Genomic DNA, 27,759 nt, shown 5'->3' on the forward strand with positions numbered 1-27,759 from the left:
GCCTATGACAGAAGTTGTAAGCTGCAGCAGGGAGGATGCAGAAGTGTGTATGGTTCAGCACTGAAATCCCTAAGATCCCCAGAGTGTTTTATTGCTCCATTATTTTTAATTGCTAGAATTGATTAAATGGGGATTAGGAAGCTTGGTGAGGTAGTAACTAACTTTCATTTATGTATTTAAATGTGTCTTCTCGCCCCCACATTTTGGGTCTTTCCTGTACCTTTTGCTTTCAAAAGCACCCAAGGGAGGGTTCCATGCTGCTTACATTCTTTTGGGTCTAAATGAAAATGAAATCTTGCTGCTGTGTCTGTAGGATTTCAAACGCTTTGTGAGTGTGTAGCTACATTTGCAAAAATCTTTGTTTCAAAGATCTGACATCATTAGGCTTGCAATGAATAGGTTTCTATCTGTACGCAGCAAAACAAAAGTTATAAACCAGGCATACTGCTAATACTGTTTTTTGCATGAAAATGAGTATACCCTGTATAGCTGGCTCCTCATTCAGGATTAATCTGTTAATAGGATCAGTTTTGTCTTTTTTTCATGATTATTACCTCATCCTAACCTGTGACTGCATCCATATAAACTGTACAAAGTGGCACGGGATGTAGTAAAAAATATTAAAATCCCAGCCTGTGGTTTCTTCCCCACCTTAGACCATTTATGTTCCTGGATGCAAAACACACACACAGCCTTTATATTTTTACTATGCCTTAGGCAGCACAATAACTGGGTGACTGCCTACTCTCCATGCTGTTAGAATCTTGGTTCCTATCAAGAATACCAAATTATCACGTACTAATTACTGGGTTCCATCTGGACTGCTCTTAACCCCAATTGGCCAGCCCACATGGCCACACTTTTTCTGGCTCAGCTTTCCCATGGTAGCACTCCTCCTCCCTCCTGAACATTATTCTTTTATTCCATGGCAGCCTCTTCTTTCTCCTCTCTCTTCATGGTCCTCTCTCCTGCAAGCCAGCAAAACCTGACCACCATCTATGTCTCTTCTGCCCAGCTATTGCCTGTCAGCAACTTTATTCACCAATCATAATTAACTCAGGGACAGCATCCCAGGTGCTACGTGCAGACTCCTGGTCTTGGGGGCCCCCTAATGTCTATTACAAAAAACAGTAAAAGACAAAACCTTAACAACTGGAGGCTGAGCACTAAAAAAATGGGGTAAAAGAACAACAGGGTGTCACTAACACAAAGCAGGCATCAGGTTTGGGTGGGAGAAGTGAGTCATCTGTCTAGGGGTACCAGAGGAAGCTGCTTTGCACTTGATGCCTGCCCCAGTTAGCAAGTTTCCACACAAAAACAAAATGGCAGGTCCCTGCAGAGGGAATAGGCTCTTGCCAGCAAAAGCAGGGGAATGTGATGTCCCCTGCACAGCAGCCAAATCTCAAACACTGTGCTGAAAAGACAAAGATGAAATAAGGTTCACGGCATCAGCCACAGCACTACATACTTGCATTTGGAAGAAGAGGAAACCTGTGTGCCTGGGCAGTGGCAAGTTTACAAGCCAGGCAGAACCACCAAAGGTTCTATACAATTCAGATATTAAAAAGAATAGCGTTGACCCTCATCCATAGGTGAAAGAGTGGTGGCTCATGCTGTGACCTAGTGGTCACCTAAATTGTACCTAATATAAATACTGAGCTGAACAGGAATGTATGTTAGACCTTCCGTTTCTGTATTGGGACTTGGCATGGTTGGAGCGGACAAGGCAAGCAGAAAGCAACAGCTGATTCTCTTCCCTCTCTTTCCTTCCCCCTCCTCCCCTCCTGCTGCTTCTCACCCTTTCTCCCTTTTGTTTCCTCCTCCTTCTCTTCCTCTTCCTCCTTGCCTTGCCTTCCTTCACTTTCTTTTTTGTTCTTATGGTTGAAAAAAAATACTGTTACATATATGCATGACATTTTCCTGATATCCCTGTGTTTGGATACCTATATTTGTTACACATTTTCCTATTCTGCACAGTGCTGTATGAAGCATCAATGTGCACAGTTCTCTGTAATCAGCTGACCAGGAGTCCTTTGAGTAAATAAATACCCAGGAGTGGTATAGCCAGGTCATATGGAAGTTCTTTTTATAGTTTTTTTGCTTTGTTTTTTTGTTTTTTAGGAAATCTCTATGCTGATTTCCTTGGGGATAGTTTAGATCCCCACCATCATCTGAACTCTCTTTCCCTGTATTCTTGTCTGCACGGATTGTTTGTCATAATAGTTGCCATTTGACTTGAGAAGTATGGAATCTCAATATAATTTTGATTTTCTTCTCTGATGGCTTAGAGAGCTTAAGCATTTTTTCATGTTTTATGGCCATTTGTATTTCACTTTGGGTAACTTCCTGTTCAGCTCATTAACCCAGTTACCTGATTGTGTGGTTTGGTTACTTGTTGCTTTGTTTGTTTGTTTGTTTGCTTTGGAATGGGGCAGAAGTCAGAAGAAATATTCTAGCTATTAATCCTCTATCGGATGTATAGTTGACAAAGATTTTCTCCCCTTCTGCAGGTTATCTCTTCTTATCTCTTCATTCAATCAGCTGTTTCCATTGAATTTTATAAAGCTACATGCATTATTGGTCTTATTTCCTGGGGACTTATTGAGAAAGATGTTGCCTCTTACTATACCCTTATGTCTTTCCCCTTCTTTTCCTCTGATGATATCAGAGTTTTGACTCTGACCATGTGGTGTTTTTGTGCAGGGGAAAGATAGGATCTACTTCATGCTCCTCCAAGTGGGCACCCAGTTTTCTAAGTACCACATGTCATAAAGACAGTGTTTTCAACAATGTATATTTTTGTTTTGTTTTGTTTTGTTATTGAAAATTCAGTGATTATAACTGTCTTGGCTTATGTTTAGAACTCCACTCTATTACATTGAACTGTACTTCAGTTTCTGGAAACACACCCTGCTTTAAATCCATGTGATAAACACCCCCCCCCCTCTCGCTGCCACCTAGTATCAGAGCCTGGTGGGTAGAAACCAAAGCAACACCTCTTTACTATGCCAATAATCCTTCTAAGAAGCTGATTGCGTGTTTGGCTGTTTATGACATGTTCAGTGTTTGCTCACTGAGTTTTTCTATTTTGCTAATCTCTTGTCATAATATGAAAAACCCTCAGATTTAGGTATGATAAAACAGCAATTTTGGCTGCAATGATCTAGGCAAGTTGTGACATAAAACCTTTTGAACAGAATGGTCAACAGCATACAGTGTTGTGTGCTGTTCCTGAGTTTAGATGGGTTGTTCCTAGTCATATCCTTTGATTAAGGAACTAGTGAAAGCAGGAGCAAGCACTGAGCTGTCTCTGTTGGCTTCTGGCAGTTACTGAGATCATAAAGAATTTTCAAGGCTAAGGAGATCATTTTCGACATTGTGAACAATATAGAAAATGTTGGGTTCTTGGCCATGCATGTTAGAAACCTTCATTTATCAGTGGCCTAGAAATAGCTTCTACTCATATGTTCTCCATGTTGGGATGATGGAATTTCCTGCTCCTCCTTTTCTATGCTGTTTCCTCTGCCTGGAGTCTTTCTCAGCCGTGGTTGTACATTCAAGTCACCTACCAAAAACAACGGGTCCATTCCAGACCAATTAAAAAAAGAGACTCTGGAGATGAAATCCAGACACTACTCCTGGCTTCCAGTTCAGCAGGAGATTCCACCAAACTACAGTGCTGAAACTATCCAGCCTATAATGTTGTCCTGTCTTTCATTCAACTCTCTGTCAACCAGCTGCAAAGTCCACCTCTGCACCCTGTCTCTAGGGTAAAGCCCCATAGTCACTGTGGGTCAGGTTAGATCCCTTTTCTCTATGTCCTGAATATTTACTACTTTTAGATCCTTGTCCTACTGGATGTTGTTCCACCCCAGATCAGGTGACAAATAAATGCATGGCTGCATCTAGTCACAGGTGTGCTGTAAGAAGTTAGGAACCAATGAAGAAGCACAGGAAGCTGCTACGGGTGGGGCTGGAGTGCACTGGGGAAGTGTCTGTGAGGAGGTAAATCTGCAGCGTAGAAAATAGAGAGTTGGTGTGGCATATCCCAGGGCTCAAGGTGTGCAGTAGAGCAAGCCCTGAGCTCACATGTTAGTGGAGTAAAAGACACAAACAGAAGTAGAGGAGCTGGGTCTTCAGAGTCTTCTGGGTTTGCAGACCCTAAGGCACATGGGCAACTGTTGCAGGATAGTCCATCACACTAAGATTGTATTATTTACTGGAAAATCCTGCTTTAGCTGTGGTGTGGCTCAGCCTTAGGGCACACCTTTTAATCCAAGAGCTTTCTGCTTGAATATTGTAGACAGAATTAAATAAAGTCAACCACAGGTCAAGAAGCAGAGCGGACAAACAGTTGACTGCAAGTGAACATAAGATTATTAGGAAAAAAACCTTAGAGAGTAAGAGGGAGTCAGAAGGATGCACAGAAAGACATGCAGGAAGTAAAAGGGAGGAACATTTAGTTTGATGGAGTCTTTGTGAGACTGCATAAGAGAGGGGGTTAATTCTGGGATGTTGGCTAAGGAGGAAGCTCACCTGGGTGCTTTCTTTGCCTCTCAGAGCTAGCAGGGTTTAACCCTGGAGTCTTCATTGTTAAAATAGAAAAATTGAGATTTTATTTTAAAACAACAGGCAGCACACTGGCAAATATACAAAAACCAGTAAGTGAGAATTTCAAAGGAAATGAAGCTCAAGTCGGTATTTATCGGCTTCTAGATTATTTGATGGCCAGAACTAGACAGCTGCTGTTTTATTGTCGGGTATACTGGTGGGTATAGAAGGGCAGGAAGAGAGCAGGCTACACAGGACTGAGGTGTCACCGAGATGGGAAACAGATAGTATTTTCAACAAGTGTAATTGTGACAAGTAGAGATCATTCTAGAGCTGCGGGGACTATGAATAGTTTTCCAGAGAACATTAAATTAACACATTTATTGGGAAGTACCAGAAAGGGATGATTTTAAAGATGTGTCCTATGTGTGGGCATGCACAACTACACCAGCCTCTCCACTAATTAAGTACTTGGATAGAGTGGATATCAGTAGATAGCCCTTGATGGGCACTATAAACAGGTAAATTTCCTAATGTTTCTTCTTGCAGGATAGTGGCTCATTAACACAAAAATACTTCATTCATAGTATATGAGAGCAGTGCTCTCTCTTGTCTCTCTCTTAAGATTGTTTCATATAACATCTCTAATGAACCTTAAAAAGAGATTCAGTCCAGTTTGTAGTAAGGGTTGCTTCCAACCTCATTCTAATTGATTTCACTGTTAAAGGATCATCAGAAATTGGACCAGTTGGAATTGGGAATACATAAACTGTTATAAGTATTTGATTTTGACTGTCATAAGCTCTTATTCATCCAAAAATCAGGCTTGCCTGCATCATTGCTGGCTATCATTAACAGTCAGGCTTGCCTGTACCATTGCTGGCAATAATTAACAGTCAGGCTTGTCTGTACCCTTGCTGGCTATCATTAACAGTCAGGCTTACCTGTACCATTGCTAGCTATCATGTCTGTGAATTCTATTTTCATTCATATGACTGCCACAATATGTGTTCAATGAATGGAACCTTGAATCACACACAGAGAAGGTTTCTTAGTAGAAAAAACAATGCATTTTCAAAATACATTCTTTCACTTATAGGTCACATTGTTAAACTTCATGATAACTCCTGAGGGAATGCAGGATCAACTTTTGGGAATCGTAGTGGCACGGGAAAGGCCAGATCTTGAAGAAGAAAAGCAAGCCTTGATAGTACAAGGAGCTGACAACAAAAGGTTTGAACTGCAGAATGAAGATTTATTTTGTGGTTATAGTAAAGCATATTTAGCATCTATTTAGTTAAATTGTGAGTGTGTATGTTATGTGTGTGTATCTCAAATGGAAATTTGGTTTAAAGTTAAATTTTTGTATTGATTTACATATGTGTGTGTGTATGTGTGTGTGTGTGTGTGTGTGTAGAGGCCAGAAAAGCATGAGGATGGCAGAGGAACCACTGGAAATGGAGTTGCAGACAGTTGTGAACTGCCTGGTATGGGTGCTGGGATTCGAACCCAAGTCCTGGAAGAGCAATGTACTCTTAACTGCTGAGCTATCTCTCCAGTTCCTCCCCCAAATGGAAAAGTTTTTAATGCAGGGCCTACAGAGCCTCTGCATTAACTCAGAAAACTGCATTGCTGAGTCTTTTTCTCAGACTCGGGAAGAACACGGAGGCTTGCCACAGACATGGGCATGGGTCTTCCGTTCCTCAACAAAGGTGCTGAACAGAAGTGTCTTGGTTCACTGTGCGACCAAAGTGATCTGTTTTCTTTGGGGCATAATATCTATGTAGCATTAAACTCTCTAAATCATAAAAATTCTGGAAGTAAATGGAGTGGTACGTTGAGTTCCGTCTGAGCCAAGGTACTGTGTGGCAGAGGAGACTGGTTTGCTCCATTTCTCGGGGTGTCACACGAGTGATCATTAAAGGGAGCTGAGCAGGAAGTCCATGTCTCAGTGACATTTCACAAGATAAGAAATTAATCTCACAGCATTCATTTTTCAGATAATTGTCATGGCATGACATATTTCTTTAGGTTACAAGGTCTCTGTTTCTTAGAAAAGATTGCATATTTCAAGTGATTTTTAAACCATTTCTTTTCTGAGAAAGCTGTACTTCATTCTAGGCAGTTAAAGGAAATAGAAGACAAGATTTTAGAAGTTCTCTCACTATCAGAAGGCAATATATTAGAAGATGAGACTGCGATTAAAATATTATCTTCCTCCAAGTCTTTGGCTAATGAGATTTCTCAGAAGCAGGAAGTGGCTGAGGAGACAGAGAAAAAGATTGACAACACCCGCATGGGCTATCGGATCATCGCTATCCATTCTTCCATCCTGTTCTTCTCCATCGCTGATCTAGCCAACATCGAGCCCATGTACCAGTATTCTCTGACCTGGTTTATTAACCTGTTCATTCTGTCCATTGAAAATTCAGAGAAATCAGACATCTTATCAAAAAGGTATGTAAAGGGAACGCTAATCTTACACTAGGGAAAATGACCGTTTTGATTATGATTTCGGAATGGCATGAATGTCACAGCCATGAACCTTAAGGGAGCTTGACTCATCATTTTCCCAGAAATAGAACAGCAGTGTGTAGCTTTAGCTGGGAAATAATGGTTTACAGAGCTGTAGGTGAAGGGACTCTAGCCAGCTCAAACATGGCAGACATGGCTCTGGCAGGCCTTGCCCTTCTCTCCCATCCCCTCTCTGCCTTGCTAAAATCCCTTAGATTACATTCCTAAAGCTAGCCACCAGAGGTTGATTCCCTTACTTGGCCACTTCCTCTTCCTGAGGCTGACTATCAAGGTCCAGCTGTCAAAGTATTGAAGTCCAGCAATCAAAACCCACTTTGGCTCACCTAATTAAATGCCCAATTAAAATTAGATAGCAAACACTGGGTTTCTCCCTTTATCTTTATAAATCAACATTTTCCTATGTGCTGTTTCTGTCTCCTCTTTGTCTGGAGGCAGTCCTTTGCCCTCCCTCCTCTCTTGTAGGAGAAATAGCCCTTCCCCCTCTCGTTTATCCCCCCCCCCCCAACACACACACACACACACACACCCCGTCTTCTATTGCTTCTGTTTGTTCCTTATTCCCTGCTCATTGTCTCTCTGGGGCAAATCTCCTTTGTGCTGACAACTTGGTCTTGGGATATCCTGAACCAACACTGAACCTTTCAGTAGGACTGTAATATAATTCTAGAAGAAGGAAGCAATTAGCTTTGTTTCCCATTTGCAGAATCTCCAATGACTGCAGGGATGGAGAGAGGAGTTTTGTCCTCCAATGATAAACAGACACTCTCTCAGCCAACTCTGAAACTATAGTTTTACATTTGGGTTTACCACACTGAAACTCTGCCAGATACCAGGGCAAAACCAAAAATCTGATATTATTTTTTGATAATCACACAACTTATTTTTATGGTTATCTATAGAAAACATATTATTTACTACTGAATAGTATATAAAAAGCAAAAGATTAAGTGATAAGATATTTCTCAGCCATGAGTGAAATGAGCCAATTCAAGCCAGATTACATTATATTAAAGGCAGGTTTATTGGGAAGCTGCTCTCTGGTGGTGAGTTCCCTGGCCCAAGGACCAAGGCCCAGGAAGCCGGGAAGGGGGAGTGGGTAGGAGAGGGAGAAAGAGAGAAAGGGGCACTTGTGCAGGGAAGGAAGAGGAAAGGAAGAGCAAGAAAACAAAATGTCTGGATTATAAAGAATATTTTCTGGGGGAAGGGCAGCCCAGCCCCTGGGCTGGAAAGTTCAAGGTTGGAGGCAAGTTATGCCAGGTGGTGACTGAGGGATGCTGGGAGAACCTGGAGGCCAGATCTGCTTAGATATGTAAAATTGGTACCTCAGTCGCTTGTCATGAGGTCAGAAACCAAGCACTAAGATCTTGTTTAAGCTTAAGTCAACTAGAGGATAGAATTCATTTGACTTGTTAGTGAGAGAAGTTTTCAGTTTGGCCTTTGTTTCTAATTTTTAGTGTTTGTTTCTAATCCTTGAAGTTTTCAAGTTAGTGAGGATTACTGAAGAAAAACGAAATTGTAGATGATCTCTTTTTAAAAAAAAAAAATCCATATGTTTCCAGTTAATTAGGCACACACATCTGTTTTCTGCACTGGATTTGAAGTTCTGGGACAGGATCTTTATTTATTTTGACCACCGTTGAGTGTGCATGTGTGAATGCATGTGCGAGTGTGTGCTGCGCACTTGCCTGTAAGGGCATGTCACAGCACACACATCGGGATTACGGGACAACCTCAGGAGCTGGTTCTTGTTCAAGGCCAGGACTCACTGGTGTTCAGGGCTGTGTACTCCAGGGTAGCTGATCTGGGGTAGCAGAGGGCTTTCCCTGTCTCAGCCTCCTGTTTTATAATCATTCACCACCACACCCAGCTCTCTGTGGCCTCTAGGGATTTGAACTCAGGTCCTCAGGCTTGTGTGGCAAGGGTATTTTACCTGCTGAGTCATCTCTCTGTCTCACCATGTTCCTTTTCGGTACAGTTCTTAATCTCAATTTTGTTTAGCACAGTTGCCAAATGGGCAGTGGCTACACATTGCAGAGGCAGGTAGAGCTCTGTGAATTTGACTGGTCTACACAGCACAGTTCCAGGACAGCCAGGGCTACACAATGGGAAAAAGAAAGAAAGAAAGAAAGAAAGAAAGAAAGAAAGAAAGAAAGAAAGAAAGAAAGAAGGAAGGAAGGAAGGAAAGGAAAGGGAAGGGAAGGGAAGGGAAGGGAAGGGAAGGGAAGGGAAGGGAAGGAAAAGGAAAGGAAAAGGAAAGGAAAAGGAAAAGGAAAAGGAAAAGGAAAAGGAAAAGGAAAAGGAAAAGGAAAAGGAAAAGGAAAAAGGGAAAGGGGACAAGAAAAAAGGGAGAAGAAAAAAGGGAGAAGAAAAGGGGGGAAGAAAAGGGGGGAAAGGGTGGAAGGGGGAAAGGGGGGAGAAAGGGAAAAGGGGGAGAAAAAGGGGGAGAAAAAAGGGAGAAAAAAAGAGGGGAGGAAAAAAGGGGGGAGGGAAAAAAGGAAAAAAGGGGGAAAGGGGGAGAAAAAGGGGGAGAAAAAAGAGGGGAGAGAAAAGAGGGGAGGGGGGAAAAGAGGGGAGGGGAAAAAGAGGGGAGGGAAAGAAAGGGAAGGGAAAGAAAAAAGAGGGAAAGAAAGGGGAGGGAAAAGGGGAGGGAAGGGGGAAAGGGAGAGAAGAGAAGACAAGAGAAGAGAAGAACAAACAACAAACTAAAGTGAACAAAACATACCAAAAAAAAAAAAATTGGCCACCACAATACTATCATCTATGTAGATTTAAAGTCTAGCTGTTCTCTGGAGACTATGAGAAGAGAATTGCTCTGACCACCCCTGCAGTGCAGGGTTTTTGGTTCAGGATTGAAAAGTTACAATGACTCCATTCTTCAAATGGATTCTTTTTTTTTTTTTTTTTTTTTTTTTTCTGTACCAAATTAGACTCATCCAAGCTGCTGTTTTGGTTTGTTTTGTTTTTCATACCAGTAACAAAGCCCTTGAAATTAAAGAAAAGCAAATCCCTTTTACCTTAATATATGATTTGGATAAAAATGTAGAAAACAAACTCAGCTTTTTACTTGTAGTTAAAATCCTTTGTCTGTAAGCACTGAAAACCATACCTGTGACTACTGTAAATGTGAACTACAAAAAGGCTAATAGAGAAGATAAAATTGAAAATTTTCTTGAAGATAGCATTGTACCTACAGAAATGTACAGAAATGAGTTTTTACAAGGAATCATGCCTGTGTAGCTAGCACCCAGGTCCAGAAGGACAGCATCATCAGCCAGTACCCTTTGCAGCCCCTCCCTCCCGCAAGGCAGCCACTGTCCACCTTGCAGCTCCAGGAGCAGATTTGCCTGTTTTAGAGGCTTGTCTAAATAGACCCAGTGAATGTGTTCTCTGGGGCTGACATTTTGCACTCAACCCCTTATCCATGGAACTCATGAGGATCATTGTGTGTAGTGCAGCTTTCATTTTTAAATGTGCACTTATTGTTAGGGAAGACTAATTAAAATCTAAATCTTCTCCTAACCCAGGCATTCTCTCCAGAAAGGCATTAGAGGGAGAAAGCAATTTGAAAACTGAATAAGCATTAAACCAGAGTATGCTCTGCATCAAAGGCAATTTGCAGGGAGATTGCAAGGAACATAGTGGTCTCACCCCTTATAGTAAGCAAGCATAGAGTCACGAGTAGTTCATCCTCACTCTGCCTGCTAACGAAGGGGACCATCTGTGTTAGCAAATTAAGTTTAGTAAGAGGAAACACAAACTTTTCACACTTCCATAGGAGGAGATGACTTTGAACTATAAAGCAAGGAGCCTGGTGAAGTCAGGGTAACTGTTCTTCCACAGGCACTGGGTTTATGCTTCAAAGCAATGGCTTCCAGGACATTGGCAGACATTTGAGATATTCCTGGGTCTTAAAGCAGGTCCTGACTTTGTTTTGAAGTGATTTATTTTTTAGAATATACATTTCTAAATATTATATATTCTAAATAATATACATTTCTCTAATATACATTCATTAGGTAACAACACTTGCCTTGCAATCCTGGCATGAGTTCCATCCCCGGACCCATGGTGAAAGGAGAAGCGACTCCTGAAAGTCATCCTCTGTCCTCCACAGGTGCACTATGGCATGTGTGCACCCACACCTAACACACACACACACACACACACACACACACACACACACACACACACACATATCAATAAATAAGAGTTTAAAAGCATCAGAGAAAATTTTAAGTTCTTTAATTTGAGGCTCTAAGAAAAGAGAGGTAAGGGGTGAACTATCCCTTTATTTTCAACAGGAGAAAGAAGCCCTTCCACTTTTTAAACATTTGTTTGGCCTAACACTTAACCTAAAACAATTGTTCCCTTCTGCTGTTGGGAATATGGGCTTCCAGTCTAGGGCCACAGTGGATGTGTGCTGCCTGTGAGCATCTCCATGCATGGCTCTTGGTGCCAATTCACAAACACTTGTGGTGGATTGAATGGGATGCAACTGATGGGGCAAGCATTCATGTGTATGCTCTTGTTATACCAAGAACGATCTAGACAGCACTTTTCATCATTCCCCCCTCAGCAAAATAAGAGTTCCAATTGAAAAGCTAACTGCTGATCAAAGATTAAAGAGAGAACAAATTCTCATAGAAATGATTTGTGATCTCCCAGTTATTGATAAACATGGTATCAGTAGGAGTTTAGCAGCTATTAGACTCAGCTATCCTCCAAAGTACAGGAAGCATGGGACTGTTCACACAAGCCTGCCTACTAAAGATGGCTATTACTCTAGTATTCCTTCTTGTTCCTCTTACTCAAGTATACAGATGGACTTCATACTTGCCTTTTGATAGATAGCTGTGCTTCATTTAAGTGTGACACCAAGAGTAATATATCATGAACATTGTGGCAGACACTGTGAAATTGTCATAATAAAGTGTTATTTATTGAAGTTGATGAAGTAGTGTTTATGTAGGAAATACTAAAATAACTGTAGTAAAAAACAGAAACAAAAAAAACAGGAAATGCAGAAAAAAGATTTCAGTAGGGTATTTTATTAAAGGTGTCAAACTGCAACTTTTTCTAAATAAAGTATGCATATGTAAATGAACACATATGTGCAGTCATATGTGTACACAGAGTATTTTTGTGTCCCTGTTACTTCTATCAATATTCCTCTATAACACAATCTTTGGAAGCTGTTCAGTAGACCATATTGTGGATATAATTTGGTAAGACTTGTAAGTATTATAAATACTGTTAAAATGAATACAAATATCTGCACTGTTAACTCTCTTCCTCATTTAAGTCCCTTTCCTATAAGTTTATTTAAATATAAAACTCCACTAGAGAAACTTGAATTGTCTCATATCATTATACTACTTACCAATATTTGTAGCTGCTTATATTACAAATGCTAATTATGTACCCCAACCCACCCCAAACCCCCAAAAAAATGTTTACACAAGAAGGTCTACATGTAACTTCTGGGAACCTGCTCCATGTTGGCTCTGATCAGTAAATAAAAATGCCAACAGCCAATAGCTGGGGAGCACAGACAGACAAAGGCAGGATCTTAGGATTTCCTGGGCTGGGGACCAGGGGGAAATCCACCATGTGGGAAGGGTGTGGAGGAGAGGAGAGACGCGGTGCCCGAGAAGAATGCAGGACAGAGAGGCATAGCCGCCATGTGAAGGATCCAGAGAGCCTGGCCCAGAGGCCTGCTCAATTGGGCCCAGAGCAGCCAAGATAGAACATAGAAATAGTAAGTAATAACTCGGGATTAACCCCGTGGAGGTTCGGCAATCGCCCAGCTATTGAGCTGTTTAAGGCCTGTAAAGTGAAGGCTGTGAGTCTGTCTTTCAATTGAGAACGGAAAGCACTGGGGTGAGTAATGAACCATGTCCCCGGGATTTATTAATTTTTTTCTATAAACACTGAATAATTTTTAGTCTTTTACTCCCACTGAAGTATATCATTAAAATATAGTATTTTAATCTTTATCACTAGTGAGGGTGAATTTGAGCTTGGAAGGATAAGGATAGGGAAAGCTGGGGGGTGGGATGGGTGGGTATTTGGAAGGACAGGAACCAGCAGGACAGGAATGGCAGCACAGCCAATGGCTGCCTAAGACCCTTTCCCCTCCCAGCTACAACCTACATTTTCCAGAATTGCAATAGAAACCCTGTTTACAAAGACATGTGCTAAACTACGTGTATACCAACAGTGGTGCCTGGTTTTACCTTGTCAGATTATTCCATTCATGGCATCTTTTGAGCCACCTCAAGGATCTCTCATAGTAAGAGAAAGAGAAAGAGACAAAAACAACAACAAATCTTTTTAGTGACTGTGCTGGCTAGTCTTAGGTCAACTTGATACACAAACTGAGCTCTCTGAAATGAGAGAACCTCAATTGAGAAAAAGCCTTCATTAGATCTGGCTGTAAGGCATTTTCTTAATTAGTTATTGGGAGGGATGGAATGCTTATTTTAAATCTAAACCTCAGCTCTATTTCAAGGACTTCTGTCTCGCTACATTATTTCTCAGCTAAAATAAGATGTGTCCTTTTGCTGTCATTCTCTGATAGCCGTGCTAGTGTGGGAGAAAATAGTTAAGGAAATAAACAAGAGGAAAAATGAAAAGCAAAACAAAACATCAATTACAATGAGTCCAAGCCAAGGACAATAGTATGAAAATAGCTAAACTCTTGTCACAGATGGGTAGATATTTTTTCCCTTACTGCATGAAGAAACACCAGTATAAATTTGATCACTAATAAACTATGTTGCTTTTTCACTCAGATAATTGATCTGCTAAGAAGGTTTGAGGCATTAATCTGTGTCCCTACAAATGTTTATTTTTTTTTTTTTTAGCCCTCTACAAGTGTTTTTTGTTGACGAAGGTTAAAAATCACAGTTTTTGTGTCTATGTAATAACTAATTTAAAATTTTGATTTCAATGATTATTTCATGAAATACTTATATTAAAATGAATGAAGCATTGCATTGACATTGGGAATTATTGCGGATATAGCTCACATGCATTACCAGTTATTCATATGTCCATGTTTTGTCTCTGTGAAATGTAGTTTAATCAAATCTACCAGGTTTTCTTTGGTTTTTTTTTTTTTTTTTTTTTTTTTTTTTTGGCTCTGATAGATTCATGTTCAGTGTAGCATAGCATTAGGCTTTCCATTAACTTAATACAAGCTATTAGTTTTATTCATTCAATATAGTATAAAATATTTGTAAGTATTTACTTTGTAAAGAGGTCAAATTTTGCCCACTAATGCAATATTCATAGTTAAAAAGTTTGTAACTTTTATAATTGATTATTTTTCTGTAAATGAAAACTATAAAGAAAAACTTCAGTCAGCAGGGAAATACAATTCTATTCAAACACTTCTACCTTGTCTAGCTCTCAAACTGGCAACTCAAGGAGTAAAGATCTTTGATTGTTTGGGTGAGAACTGAAAGAAATAGTTTGAATGCAGATCTAGCAGTCTGTGGGGCAATCTTAGCATTCCCTCCTGTTAATCCAGTTTGTGTTTGTCTATCTCTCCCTCTGATGGCCCTTAGGCTTCAGATTCTCAGAGATCACTTCACCTACTCACTCTATGTCAACATCTGCCGCTCGCTCTTCGAAAAGGACAAGTTGCTATTTTCCTTTTGTCTCACTGTGAATCTGCTGATACATGACAACTTGGTCAGTAAGGGTTCAGTCTGTAGGAGCTTAGATGCTGTAGTTACTGGGAGAGGGTCTGGGGTATATACCAAGATACTATACCAGTGTCAAAGATTCTCCGTGTCTAGATAACTCAACTCAAAATTTAACTCGAGAGGATCACAGCTCTAGGCCCAGTTGTATTACCTGTAGAGGAGGAGGTAATAGTAAGTCATTTTCTAGTCTTTGCGGAAGATTAGACTATCATGTCTCTCCCTGGTCAGAGGTAGAAATAGGATTCTTATAATCAGGAGGAGTAGCTTTCCCAGAGTATGCCCCAGCAAAGCACCAAAACCTCCACAATTTTATGGGGTAAAATTGAAGGTAGGATCTGAAGCTTGCCATGTGTGTGGAGCCCCTGTTCAGTATCCTCCTAGCCTGATGATGCTTGTCTAGATCAGTAACACTATCATGATGTCATGGATTTATTTACTATTCTACATGGGAACATATACGTATACTCATTAAAACCAGACAGTGAAATTAATTAAGGCAAGGCAAGACAAGACAGAATTTCAGAGTAGTTAATATAAATTAAGAAGACTTTGTTACTTAAACTTTTATATATTTTAGTTTAAAAGTCTGTTTCTAGAGCCTTGTGTGGTGGCACCTATAATCCCTGCACTTAGGAAGCTAGGGCAAGAGGATTATGAGCCTGAGCAGAGCTCAGTCTGAACAGTGAGTTTGAGGATAACCTCAATACAATGCCCCATTCTTAAAACAAACAAACAAACAAACAATAAAACAAAAATACCCTATTTGTCTCTATTAAAATTTACATGACCATACAGCTAATTTTACTAAATAATTTATTATCACCTTTAAGAACTTTGCAAATTACTGAGGTCTAACCATTTGGATTTAACCATCTTACTCAAATGTAAGCTAACAAAGAATTCTTTTTATCTAAAAGATAGGAAGCACTTACAAATGAAAGAGAAGCATCATAGTCTTCTTATATATCTCTGTATTTAAGACTTGTAAAATCTCATATGTTAATATCTTCATGGAATTAGCAAAAATACTTCTTGTCTTTCATGCAAACACTTCATAGCGACTCATTATATTTTATAAAGAATAAATGAAAGCATGGTGGATTGTTGATTTTCTACCTTTCTATGACTTTTCAGAGCCAATATTTGGGACTGAAAATATCCATTTTGAGGAACATATATTATTCAAGTAGAATATATTCAGGCCTCATGTTTAAGCTAGTAATTCAAAAGTAGCTATTCATGGACCTCAAAAATAAATTTGCCATGTTTGGTAGTTGGATTTTTTCCAACTAAGTAGAAGGTCATATCAGCTGAGTACTTTTATAAGAATCTGAAAAGACTGCTACTCTTTTACAATGGCTGTAACTAACTAGAAACACTTTCTGTATGACTCCCTATGATGTTTGTTTACCACAGATTAACAAAACAGAGTGGAGATTTCTACTCACTGGTGGCATTGGGCTGGATAATCCTTATACCAACCCTTGCACATGGCTTCCTCAAAAGTCCTGGGATGAGATTTGCCGACTAGATGACTTACCTGCCTTTAAGACCATTCGCAGGGAATTTATGCGCTTAAAGGATGGATGGAAAAAAGTATATGATAGTATGGTATGTCTTCACCCTTTTCCTTATTTCAAAGATTTTCAGTGGAGAAGATGTTAAATATGTATAATGTTACCTTTGTATAAAAGCAAGATTCCATAAATGAGTGAAAAAAAGAAATGGAAAAAAAAAAAGATGTGGCTGCTCCTGGGTGTGGGGGAGGAGAAAGTTTATTATAGATGTGGTGGTTTGAATATGTTTGGCCAAGGGAGTGGTACTGTTAGGAGGTGTGGCCTTGTTGGAGGAAGTCTATCACTATGGCGGTGGGCTTTGAGATCTTCTTCCAAGTTCCCTGAAAGTCAGACTTTGGATGAAGATGTGGAACTCTCAGCTCCTCCAGCCCCACATCTGTCTGAGAGCTGCCATGCTTCCTGCTATGATGATGATGGACTAAACCTCTGAAACTGTAAGCCAGGCCCAAATAAATGTTGGCTTTTATAAGAATTTCCTTGGTCATAGTGTTTCATCACAGCAGTTACTAACAGTAACATTTTAGTACCCAAACAAAGACAGAAGTTGGTACCAGGGACTGGGGTATTGCTGTGATAGGCCTGACTATATTTTTGTTTGGGGGAAGGTGGATTTAGGGCCTTGGGATTTGGAAAGCAGTGGAATGCTTTAAGTAGTGCTTAATAGACCATCCTAATAGGAATTTGGAAGACATTGGTATTGAGGGCAATTTGAACTGTAGGATCCTGGCTCTAGAGGTTTCAAAAAAAAAAAAAGTAATTTTGGTATGTTACCTGGAGATCATTCTTATGGTTTGGTGAAGAATGTGGGTGCTTTTTGAACTTTTCTGAAGAGATTGCCCAAGGCTAAGGTAAAGAGATTCATATTAATTGCATTGACAAAGGAAGTCTCAGAAAAGCTCAGCATAGACTTCATCCTCTGATTTACTCTAAAGAGCATTTTGATTAAACTTATTCAGGTTTAGAAAGGAAAAATACAAAATGTATGGTTCAAGTAATAAAAGGGCACCAAGAATTACAATGTATCTCTAGCTGCATATGTAGCAGAAGATGGCCCATTGGTCTAGCAAACTTTATATGCCCCAGTACAGGGGAACGCCAGGGCCAAGAAGTGGGAGTGTGGGGGGCATGGGGGACTTTTGGGATAGCATTGGAAATGTAAATGAAGAAAATACCTGCCCTTCCACTCCACTCGAGCCCCGGGCTATCTTGCCAGCGGAGTTGCCTGACACCCGCAAGAGCCCACACAGGATTCCCCACAGGATCCTAAGACCTCTGGTGAGTGGAACACAGCGCTGGCCCCAATCCAATCTCACGGAACCTGAGACTGCGGTACATAGGGAAGCAGACTACCCCGGCCTGACCTGGGGCACAAGCCCCTTCCGCTCCACTCGAGCCCCGGGCTACCTTGCCAGCTGAGTCGCCTGACATCTGCAAGGGCCTACACAGGATTCCACAAGGGATCCTAAGACCTCTAGTGAGTGGAATAAAACTTCTGCCAGGAGTCCGGTTCAAACACCAGATATCTAGGTACCTTCCCTGCAAGAAGAGAGCTTTCCTGCAGAGAATACTCAACCCACTGAAACCAAGGAGAGTGCTACCCTCCCAGGTCTGCTTATAGAGGCTAACAGAGTCACCTGAAGAACAAGCTCTTAACAGAGACAACTATAACAGCTAGCTTCAGAGATTACCAGATGGCGAAAGGCAAACGTAAGAATCCTACTAACAGAAATCAAGACCACTCACCATCATCAGAACGCAGCACTCCCACCCCACCTAGTCCTGGGCACCCCAACACAACCGAAAATCTAGACCCAGATTTAAAAACATTTCTCATGATGATGATAGAGGTCATCAAGAAGGACTTTCATAAGTCACTTAAGGAATTACAGGAGAGCACTGCTAAAGAGTTACAGGCCCTTAAAGAAAAGCAGGAAAACACAGCCAAACAGGTAGAACTCCTTAAAGAAAAACAGGAAAACACATCCAAACAGGTAATGGAAATGAACAAAACCATACTAGAACTAAAAAGGGAAGTAGACACAGTAAAGAAAACCCAAAGCAAGGCAACGCTGGAGATAGAAACCCTAGGAAAGAGATCTGGAACCATAGATGTGAGCATCAGCAACAGAATACAAGAAATGGAAGAGAGAATCTCAGGTGCAGAAGATTCCATAGAGAACATAGACACAACAGTCAAAGAAAATACAAAATGCAAAAGGATCCTAACTCAAAGCATCCAGGAAATCCAGGACACAATGAGAAGACCAAACCTACGGATAATAGGAATTGATGAGAATGAAGATTTTCAACCTAAAGGGCCAGCTAATATCTTCAACAAAATAATAGAAGAAAACTTCCCAAACATAAAGAAAGAGATGCCCATGATCATACAAGAAGCCTACAGAACTCCAAATAGACTGGACCAGAAAAGAAATTCCTCCCGACACATAATAATCAGAACAACAAATGCACTAAATAAAGATAGAGTATTAAAAGCAGTAAGGGAGAAAGGTCAAGTAACATATAAAGGAAGGCCTATCAGAATTACACCAGACTTTTCACCAGAGACTATGAAAGCCATAGAGCCTGGACAGATGTTATACAAACACTAAGAGAACACAAATGCCAGCCCAGGCTAATATACCCGGCCAAACTCTCAATTACCATAGATGGAGAAACCAAAGTATTCCACGACAACTCCAAATTCACAAAATATCTTTCCACGAATCCAGCCCTTCAAAGGATAATAACAGAAAAGAAGCAATACAAGGACGGAAATCACGTCCTAGAACAAGCAAGAAAGTAATCCCTCAACAAACCAAAAAGAAGACAGCCACAAGAACAGAATGCCAACTCTAACAAAAAAATAAAAGGAAGCAACAATTACTTTTCCTTAATATCTCTTAATATCAATGAACTCAATTCCCCAATAAAAAGACATAGACTAACAGACTGGCTACACAAACAGGACCCAACATTCTGCTGCTTACAGGAAACCCATCTCAGGGAAAAAGACAGACACTACCTCAGAGTGAAAGGCTGGAAAACAATTTTCCAAGCAAATGGTCTGAAGAAACAAGCTGGGGTAGCCATTCTAATATCGGATAAAATCGACTTCCAACCCAAAGTTATCAAAAAAGAGAAGGAGGGACACTTCATACTCATCAAAGGTAAAATCCTCCAAGAGGAACTCTCAATTATGAATATCTATGATCCAAATCCAAGGGCAGCCACATTCATGAAAGACACTTTAGTAAAGCTCAAAGCACATATTGCACCTCACACAATAATAGTGGGAGACTTCAACACACCACTTTCATCAATGGACAGATCGTGGAAACAGAAACGAAACAGGGACACAGTGAAACTAACAGAAGTTATGAAACAAATGGACCTGACAGATATCTACAGAACATTTTATCCTAAAACAAAAGGATATACCTTCTTCTCAGCACCTCACAGGAACCTCTCCAAAATTGATCATATAATTGGTCACAAAACAGGCCTCAACAGATACAAAAATATTGAAATTGTCCCATGTATCCTATCAGACCACCATGGCCTAAGACTGATCTTTAATAACAACATAAATAATGGAAAGCCAACATTCACGTGGAAACTGAACACCACTCTTCTCAATGATACCTTGGTCAAGGAAGGAATAAAGAAAGAAATTAAAGACTTTTTAGAGTTTAATGAAAATGAAGCCACAACGTACCCAAACCTTTGGGAAACAATGAAAGCATTTCTAAGAGGGAAACTCATAGCTCTGAGTGCCTCCAAGAAGAAACGGGAGAGAGCACATACTAGCAGCTTGACAACACGTCTAAAAGCTCTAGAAAAAAAGGAAGCAAATTCACCCAAGAGGAGTAGACGGCAGGAAATAATCAAACTCAGGGGTGAAATCAACCAAGTGGAAACAAGAAGAACTATTCAAAGAATTAACCAAACGAGGAGTTGGTTCTTTGAGAAAATCAACAAGATAGATAAACCCTTAGCTAGACTCACTAAAGGGCACAGGGACAAAATCCTAATTAACAAAATCAGAAATGAAAAGGGAGACATAACAACAGATCCTGAAGAAATCCAAAACACCATCAGATCCTTCTACAAAAGGTTATCCTCAACAAAACTGGAAAACCTGGACGAAATGGACAAATTTCTGGACAGATACCAGGTACCAAAGTTGAGTCAGGATCAAGTTGACCATCTAAACAGTCCCATATCACCTAAAGAAATAGAAGCAGTTATTAATAGTCTCCCAGCCAAAAAAAGCCCAGGACCAGACGGGTTTAGTGCAGAGTTCTATCAGACCTTCAAAGAAGATCTAATTCCAGTTCTGCACAAACTGTTTCACAAAATAGAAGTAGAAGGTACTCTACCCAACTCATTTTTTATGAAGACACTATTACTCTGATACCTAAACCACAGAAAGACCCAACAAAGATAGAGAACTTCAGACCAATTTCTCTTATGAATATCGATGCAAAAATCCTCAATAAAATTCTTGCTAACTGAATCCAAGAACACATTAAAGCAATCATCCATCCTGACCAAGTAGGTTTTATTCCAGGGATGCAGGGATAGTTTAATATACGAAAATCCATCAATGTAATCCATTATATAAACAAACTCAAAGACAAAAACCACATGATCATCTTGTTAGATGCAGAAAAAGCATTTGACAAGATTCAACACCCATTCACGATAAAAGTTTTGGAAAGATCAGGAATTCAAGGCCCATACCTAAACATGATAAAAGCAATCTACAGCAAACCAGTAGCCAACATCAAAGTAAATGGAGAGAAGCTGGAAGCAATCCCACTAAAATCAGGGACTAGACAAGGCTGCCCACTTTCTCCCTACCTTTTCAACATAGTACTTGAAGTATTAGCCAGAGCAATTTGACAACAAAAGGAGATCAAGGGGATACAAATTGGAAAAGAGGAAGTCAAAATATCACTTTTTGCAGATGATATGATAGTATATATAAATGACCCTAAAAATTCTACCAGAGAACTCCTAAACCTGATAAACAGCTTCAGTGAAGTAGCTGGATATAAAATAAACTCAAACAAGTCAATGGCCTTTCTCTATACAAAGAATAAACAGACTGAGAAAGAAATTAGGGAAACAACACCCTTCTCAATAGTCACAAATAATATAAAATATCTTGGCGTGACTCTAACTAAGGAGGTGAAAGATCAGTATGATAAAAACTTCAAATCTCTGAAGAAAGAAATTAAAGAAGATCTCAGAAGATGGAAAGATCTCCCATGCTCATGGATTGGCAGGATAAACATTGTAAAAATGGCTATCTTGCCAAAAGCAATCTACAGATTCAATGCAATCCCCATCAAAATTCCAACTCAATTCTTCAACGAATTAGAAGGAGCAAGTTGCAAATTCATCTGGAATAACAAAAAACCTAGGATTGCAAAAAGTCTTCTCAAGGATAAAAGAACCTCTGGTGGAATCACCATGCCTGACCTAAAGCTTTACTACAGAGCAATTGTGATAAAAACTGCATGGTACTGGTATAGAGACAGACAAGTAGACCAATGGAATAGAATTGAAGACCCAGAAATGAACCCACACACCTATGGTCACTTGATCTTCGACAAGGGAGCTAAAACCATCCAGTGGAAGAAAGACAGCATTTTCAACAATTGGTGCTGGCACAACTGGTTGTTATCATGTAGAAGAATGCGAATAGATCCATACTTATCTTCTTGTACTAAGGTCAAATCTAAGTGGATCAAGGAACTTCACATAAAACCAGAGACACTGAAACTTATAGAGGAGAAAGTGGGGAAAAGCCTTGATGATATGGGCACAGGGGAAAAATTCCTGAACAGAACAGCAATGGCTTGTGCTGTAAGATCGAGAATTGACAAATGGGACCTAATGAAACTCCAAAGTTTCTGCAAGGCAAAAGACACCGTCAATAAGACAAAAAGACCACCAACAGATTGGGAAAGGATCTTTACCTATCCTAAATCAGATAGGGGACTAATATCCAACATATATAAAGAACTCAAGAAGGTGGACTTCAGAAAATCAAATAACCCCATTAAAAAATGGGGCTCAGAACTGAACAAAGAATTCTCACCTGAGGAATACCGAATGGCAGAGAAGCACCTGAAAAAATGTTCAACATTCTTAATAATCAGGGAAAGGCAAATCAAAACAACCCTGAGATTCCACCTCACACCAGTCAGAATGGCTAAGATCAAAAATTCAGGTGACAGCAGATGCTGGCGTGGATGTGGAGAAAGAGGAACACTCCTCCATTGTTGGTGGGATTGCAGGTTTGTACAACCACTCTGGAAATCAGTCTGGCGGTTCCTCAGAAAATTGGGCATAGTACTGCAGGAGGATCCTGCAATACCTCTCCTGGGCATATATCCAGAAGATGCCCCAACTGGTAAGAAGGACACATGCTCCACTATCTTCATCGCAGCCTTATTTATAATAGCCAGAAGCTGGAAAGAACCCAGATGCCCCTCAACAGAGGAATGGATACAGAAAATGTGGTACATTTACACAATGGAGAACTACTCAGCTATTAAAAAGAATGAATTTATGAAATTCCTAGCCAAATGGATGGACCTGGAGGGCATCATCCTGAGTGAGGGAACACATTCACAAAGGAACTCACACAATATGTACTCACTGATAAGTGGATATTAGCCCCAAACCTAGGATTCCCAAGATATAAGATACAATTTGCTAAACACATGAAACTCAAGAAGAATGAAGACTGAAGTGTGGACACTATGCCCCTCCTTAGAATTGGGAACAAAACACCCTTGGAAGGAGTTACAGAGACAAAGTTTGGAGCTGAGATGAAAGGATGGACCATGTAGAGACTGCCATATCCAGGGATCCACCCCATAATCAGCATCCAAACGCTGACACCATTGCATACACTAGCAAGATTTTATTGAAAGGACCCAGATGTAGCTGTCTCTTGTGAGACTGTGCTGGGGCCTAGCAAACACAGAAGTGGATGCTCACAGTCAGCTAATGGATGGATCACAGGGCTCCCAATGGAGGAGCTAGAGAAAGAACCCAAGGAGCTAAAGGGATCTGCAACCCTATAGGTGGAACAACATTATGAACTAACCAGTACCCCGGAGCTCTTGACTCTAGCTGCATATGTATCAAAAGATGGCCTAGTCGGCCATCACTGGAAAGAGAGGCCCATTGGACTTGCAAACTTTATATGCCCCAGTACAGGGGAACGCCAGGGCCAAAAAGGGGGAGTGGGTAGGTAGGGGAGTGGGGGTGGGTGGGTATGGGGGACTCTTGGTATAGCATTGGAAATGTAAATGAGCTAAATACCTAATAAAAAATGGGAAAAAAAAGAAAATACCTAATTAAAAATAAATAATTAAATAAAATGGAAAAAAAAGAAGTACAATATAGCTAAATCCTGTGTTAGAGGAGATTAAGGGAGTAGTGACTTTGGGGCAATAAGCTAAGCTTATTGTTTATATGTTTGTCATTGTACAAGGAAAAGTTATTTGGCTGTTGTTTTCATTTGGACTTTTAATCTGGAATGACCTAGAAATCAGAAATGCAGGAGACATTTTGATCCAATATTGAGGAATAGTGGCCATGAAAAGCTTAAATCCAGGTATGGTAAGTAGTACATACCTTTAATCCCAGGAGACAGAAGCAAGCAGATCCCTGAGTTCAAGGCCAGCCTGGTATAGAGCAAGTTCTAAGTAGAGAAAAGCTAAGATCCAGGTGTGGTGATGCATGTCTTTAATCTCAGCATTCAAGAGACAGAGCCATGCAGATCTCTGAGTTCATGGTCATGTACAGAGCAAATTCCAGGACAGCCAAGCTTCATCCATAAAGGAATTGAAAAACATTAAGCTGGTGATGATGTAATAGAACAAGAGGGACATGTTCAGCCCCAACAAGCAGCAGAACTCAGCAGCTTCAGCCCTGTGGCTCTGGACTTAGAGTGAAGAACAGAAAGGACTACTGGGAGAATTGTTGCAGGTTAGCTGGAACAAAGAAATTAACAGTGATTAAGAAGAGACCATAATCACTGAGGTGAAATATTTGGGAAGTGTTCTCTGAGAGCACAAAGAACCTCTGTTCCAGAGATAGACAAGGTTATATCTCAAGCAGCAGCTGGACTTGGTAATATGTAAGAATCACCCAGGTGGTGCTGGTTTTGAAGGCATGAAGGGGTCATAGAGACCAGCTGAGGCTTGGTATTGTGAGAGGCCAGGAAAGCCCACTACTGAAGATGCAGCCTCAATTGCAATTGATGGCCCAGGACTGAAGGGTCATGCAAAGAAGTTGAGGCTTGGCATTATAGAGAGGGCCTATGAGAGGCTGTTGGTGGAGCCTAGTTGCAGTAGAAGACACCAGTGTTTTGGATATGCCAGTGCCATGGAATGGTTACCAACAACAACAGCAGCAGTGGAGTGGAGTTGAGCAGAGCCTAGAGTGCTACAGAAGGCAGAGCTGGAGAAATGATACAAGCCCTTTAGAGGAGCCTAGAAGATCATGTGTGGATCTCAGATAAGTGAAAAGTTGAAGTTGCTATAAATATCCTAAGATGTTAGAGATGCCAGAGCTGTGGGATACCTGCTGAGGAAAGCTGTTAACAGTGATTGGAAACAGCCCAAGAGAAAGATATTTGTTGCAGTCAACAAAGATGAAAGGAATTGGAGATATGAAGAACACTTTTACATACATCAGACATAGAGATGCAGAGTTTGGAGTTTGCTCAGCTGACTTTTGGTCCTGCTTCCGTACAGTATTTCCTCGCTATGACATTTGGAATAGTAATGTATATCCTGTGATATTGGAGATTTGTGGTCTGCTTTTTAATTTTGACTTTATAGGGGAATTACAGTTAAATTATTGGATGAATCTCAGAAGAGACTTTGAACTTTGGACTTTTATCAGTGTTGAGACTGCTATAGACTATGGTGAATTTGGAAGTTGGACTCAATGTATTTTTTATTATGCTATGGCTAGGTTGGCCCTCATAGACTCATATGCCTGAACAAGCCTATGAGGGCCAGGGAGCAGATTGTGGTGGTTTGAATATGCTTGGCCCAGAAAGTGGCACTATTAGAAAGCGTGGCCTTATTGGAGTAAGTGTGGCCCTGGAGAAAGTGTGTCACTGTGAAGATCAGTTGTGAGACCCTCCTCCTGGCTGACTAGAAGTCCGTCTTTTCCTGGCTACCTTTGAATCACAATGTAGAACTTTAGGCTCCTCAAGCCCCACATCTGCCTAGATGCTGCCGTGCTTCCTGCAGAGATAATAATGCACTAAACATCTCAAACTGTGAGCCAGCACCAATTAAATGTTTGCCTTTATAAGTGTTGCCTTGGTTATGGGGTCACTTCACAGCAATAAAACCCTAAGTAAGACAGTAGTCCTTTTTCAGCTTTACTTTGACATAAAGGTTAAGAATTCTCCAGTTCCCAGTTATTTTCTACTCTGTTTCTGCTCGTGATTTTTACTATTCTTGAACATGATAGGTAGCTGCTCTGTATAGAGAGAGCTAGGTCTAACCAGAGAGAGTTAGGTAGGTGGTAACCCCTGGGTGCTGACACCTGGCCTTACTTGGGTACCTGTGATATATGATAAGTAGAATGGGTTCAAACATTTGGAATGGGTACTTTGGGTTTCTTCATGTTACTAATGGAAATGTTTCCCATAAACATTTTCTAGGGTTTTTTTTTTTTTGTGTGAGTATTTCTTTTTAGTTTAAAATTGCAATTGCATCCACTATGTGGAACCAAGAAAGAGAAGCCAGGTAACTTGTTTGGAAACTTCAAATGCTTACAGAAAACATTGTAATGTTGACATTAATTTCCCCCACAGAGTAAATAAAATAAAATTTACACAAATGTTCTGATTTCAGGAATTATGTCTTCTCTAAGTATATGCTTATTTGTAAAATATTATTACTTTTAGAAATAACCTCTAACATTGACTTATGTACTATAATTTTAGGAGCCACACCATGAGATGTTTCCCGAAGATTGGGAAAATAAAGCAAACGACTTTCAGAGGATGCTTATTATCCGCTGCTTGAGGCCAGACAAGGCAAGTGCAGGCTTTGTTGAGCAGCTCTCATCCCACCCACTCTATGCACAACCCACACAAACTCCATTTCTTCATAGACTCAGGGTGGATGGAGGAATCTACAGAAGTAACCCAACGTCCTTCTAATGGATCTCCTAACTGTGTCTGCATCTGGGTTAATAGCTAATAGAATGTATTTTTGGTGATACGCTTTTATGATTAATCTTTATGATTTTTGGTTTTTCTGTGTCAAAGACTTCTCTCTTTGCCTGCTATAATCTCATTTTCATTTTATTTTATTTTATTACTTTGATGAAACTAGTCAATGGCATTAACGTCAAGTTTATATATTAGAATATCTAGAATGTCTTCTCTAAATGTGGGTCTATATTTAAACACACCACACCACAGCATTTAATAAATATGTAGAATATTTTAAAGCTTTAGTCAGTGTTGACATAAAAGGCAATGTTAGTAATGTTATTTTAACTTCTTTAAATAATAAATATATAGTCAGCAAAGCAGTACACATGTCCTTTCAATATTTATTAGTGTCCTCATTTGTATTATAGTCTATAGAAAATGAATTTGCCTGCATTTGTTGACCTATATCCTCAGAGATGCCAGTATAATGTGAGCAGGAGGTTATTGGGGAACTATGGTAACTGCCATTGTTACAAACAAATTAAAGTTTCACATAGTTACTTCAAAACTCATAGTATCTACAATTTGAATTTGTTTTCAAAGGAATTGCTTACATTCCAACTCTTCTCCCTTATAAAAGCATAATTTAAATGGTGAAAGTAATATATAATAGACTTTTTTATAGATGTCATGGATGATCTGAGGTAGAGGTGTTCCTTTCTCAGAGCTCTCAGTTGCTTTCCAAGCTTTGGCTTAGAAGTCTGCCCACACGTTTTAAGCTTTTAGTCAGAATATAGTCCAGCCTTTATTAGATTTATCTTTATATAAAACAATTGTAGAATATATATTTAAGTTTTTTTAAATAGAGGAAGTAGACCACAAAGTATCTATGGCCTATGAAAGTCACAGTTCTGCCCTGGCAGAACTGAGGTTGCTGAGGTAAACGAACACTTGTTTGATGTTTGTGAATCAAATGCACCCTTCGATAACATTGAAAAGAATGGCTTTTCATAGACGCTTCAGTGGGAAGCTTCAGATGTTCACTTTCTATTTTAAGGTGGAGAAAATGAAATGCTCACAAGGTTTTGTGGGCCTTTATCTTAGGCGAATGAACCATTTCTTAGCTGTCACAACTTTATCAGCATATATCCTTCTGCAGGTTTATATTTTT

General features: G+C 40.1%; 1 protein-coding gene across 3 annotated transcripts in view; it reads left to right on the forward strand.

Annotated features, from left to right (window-relative positions):
* Positions 1–27,759, forward strand: part of Dnah7c (dynein, axonemal, heavy chain 7C) — a 382,050-nt gene that overhangs the window by 308,465 nt on the left and 45,826 nt on the right. For all 3 annotated transcript variants that reach the window (XM_011238631.3, NM_001310335.1, XM_006496387.4), the window contains 5 exons: positions 5,651–5,784; positions 6,673–7,008; positions 14,658–14,784; positions 16,215–16,409; positions 26,373–26,465. In XM_011238631.3, the coding sequence (XP_011236933.1) occupies positions 5,651–5,784; positions 6,673–7,008; positions 14,658–14,784; positions 16,215–16,409; positions 26,373–26,465 (885 nt within the window). The remainder of the gene's footprint in view (positions 1–5,650; positions 5,785–6,672; positions 7,009–14,657; positions 14,785–16,214; positions 16,410–26,372; positions 26,466–27,759) is intronic.

Source organism: Mus musculus, chromosome 1, assembly GCF_000001635.26.
Source record: "Mus musculus strain C57BL/6J chromosome 1, GRCm38.p6 C57BL/6J".
In the NCBI taxonomy this organism is placed as follows: domain Eukaryota; kingdom Metazoa; phylum Chordata; class Mammalia; order Rodentia; family Muridae; genus Mus; species Mus musculus.